General features: G+C 45.5%; 1 protein-coding gene across 1 annotated transcript; it reads left to right on the plus strand.

Annotated features, from left to right (window-relative positions):
* Window positions 1-1,502: 1,502 nt before the first annotated feature.
* On the plus strand, window positions 1,503-1,974 carry EI90DRAFT_3011043 (uncharacterized protein; the record flags this gene model as incomplete). The annotated part of the gene is made up of 2 exons (XM_039056434.1): window positions 1,503-1,854; window positions 1,889-1,974. The coding sequence occupies 2 exons, from the start codon at window positions 1,503-1,505 to the stop codon at window positions 1,972-1,974; spliced, it is 438 nt and encodes a 145-aa protein (XP_038924179.1).
* Between the last annotated feature and the right edge of the window lie 393 nt (window positions 1,975-2,367).

The raw sequence follows: 2,367 nt of genomic DNA on the forward strand, positions 1-2,367 counted from the left end.
TAGCGTTGTAACAGGTCTATCCAACTAGACTCGCAACTCAGGTCTGGGGGGGGTAAGTCTCTCTCTTTCTCTCAGGTAGGATGGTCCTTGGGAGTATGGTGCTGATACTCTGTGTAACCTCTAACTAACTGTCTGTACAGTTGTCTGGCAAGAGCCGATACAAATATAAAAGGAAGGTCACATGTGTGAATGAATGAAAGAAGTAAAGAAAATAAAGAAAATGTCAGATCTCCTCAACCACTCCACCAAATACGACGATCTTGGGCTCCTCAGAACCACCTCCACAGTCTCCACAACTCCTACTATTACCACGACTCACCAATCCTAGTCCCTGATGCAGTAGGGGGTGAAGTGTGCAATAAGTGTCAGTTTGGCCTGCACGGACTTGTCCCCATAACAGCATGCATCCATACACTACTTGCCCACTATGCCAGGGAGGTTACTCCATCCCTGATGGTTATTCCAACACTCTAAACTGGTGTCTAAACTGGTGTCTGCCAAGTTTGTTAAATCCATCTGGGCATCAGGTACTTTGCTTATGTAACCTATGTGACTTGCTCTCACTTTGTTGTCAAATGCCCCTTTGGCCACCAGTGGCTTTGCATGCATGACAGTGTGACCCAGTACAGGTAGTACAAATGTGGCAGATCCGGGGCAAAGAACTGGTGATTATTGTTAGGTTCTATGGTACAACATGGCTATGTAAGGAATGTTCGGGAATATGGTGTGATTGGCCATGACCATGGTGTGGGTAGTGCATTAGTGCTGAATGCCAGGCTGTATCACGACTCATAAATCAAAGGGGGAAGAGACCTAAAATTGCATAGGTGGGTGCAAGGGAGGAATGGGACATGATGTTAGTGGTGCCATGTTGTAGGAAGAGTTGTAACCAATGCAGACAGTGAGTTGATCCCATAAGCACTGGGTAAGTTTGCTGAACACATGGCAGTGGCATATGGAGTTGAAGAATGATAAGTCTGAGTTTCGAAAGTTGTTTGGATTTGAGTTTAGGCCAGTTGGGGCATGTGAGCCCCAAGAGCTAAACTTGCAAAACTGTCCATTTTCATCACATGTTCCAGTTTTGACATCAGTTTAGGATTTGAGTTTAGGCCACTGTCTAGAGCTGTTTAGCCAACCGTGAAACCCCCTATTGAACCAAAACAAGAAAATCAAGCATGCGGCAAAGAAGAGTACAGTCAAAACCGTGATAACCCATATGTGAGATAACCCATTACCCATAGTGATGTCGGGGAACCAGTACGGTTCCCATTCAAAATGGTCTGCTAACCCATAAACCTCCCATCTCCCATAACCCATAGCATGGAGGGAAATTTTTATATTGAAATTCAGCCCATAACCCATAGTATGAGCGAGGATCCTGCAAAAATATGTATATGTATTCAAAGGTTAATAACAGTCAATGTCATGAGAGAATGACAAGTTATTAGGAAAGAATAAATATGAAACCGTGCGCACTGGTCCTTTCAACACAACTCTGCATGATGCCGAGCCTCCCTCCAATTACTCTGTCCTCTCTTGAGAAGGGCCTTACTGCGCTTAAGAATAATGCCCAGCCTCTCATAGATGAACTCAAAGCCAAACTTGCATCTGGGTTATCAGTCACTGAAGATGAGGAAGCATGGTTGGATGGCAGTGCAAACTTTACAGACAAGGCATTGCTCATTGCTGAGCTTCAGCATGCAGAGGACTTCCAGAGCTCCTTTGACTCCCTTTCGGCCAGCCAGAAGGCAACTGTTCAGCGCCTGCAAGTTGCAGGCAGCGGCAATTCAGAGTGTGTTGCCAATGCTGATGTTGTGCCAGAGGTAGGATGTGAATCCAACCTGAACTTGAAGTGTGAGTGCACTCAACAACTTGATGGCTGGACAAGCTGGCATTCAAAGGGCTTCCAGGCTCCCAAAGAGCCATCCCAGATATGGAGCCATTGGCAAAGAAGGGACTGGTCTTCACCCATAAAGAGATGGCTACTCTCTGGCAATGCATCGAAATCCTTGATTGGTATCACAAGAATGGAAAGAATCAGACTAAGACAGCCAGCCATTTTGACCCCATCTACCCCAATCTCAAGATCAAGCAGCCTCTTGTCTCTGTTTGGGTGAAGAATGAGGCCAAACTTCATGAGGAATTCCAGAAGTTGGATGTTGCTGCAAAGTTTAAGTGCATCCAGCACACAACTTTTCTGATGGTTACAGATATGTTAGAGCTATGGAGTATAGCTGCAGAGGAGAAAGGGGTAGTTCTTACTGGGGAGATACTGCAAGCGAAATTTAAACAATTTTCTGACCATGCTGGCATTGCACCAGAGGATCAACTCAAGATGAGCGATGGATGGCTACAATCCATTAAGAG

The sequence above is a fragment of the Cantharellus anzutake genome, assembly GCF_015039405.1.
Source record: "Cantharellus anzutake strain C23 chromosome Unknown EI90scaffold_1, whole genome shotgun sequence".
Classification (NCBI taxonomy): domain Eukaryota; kingdom Fungi; phylum Basidiomycota; class Agaricomycetes; order Cantharellales; family Hydnaceae; genus Cantharellus; species Cantharellus anzutake.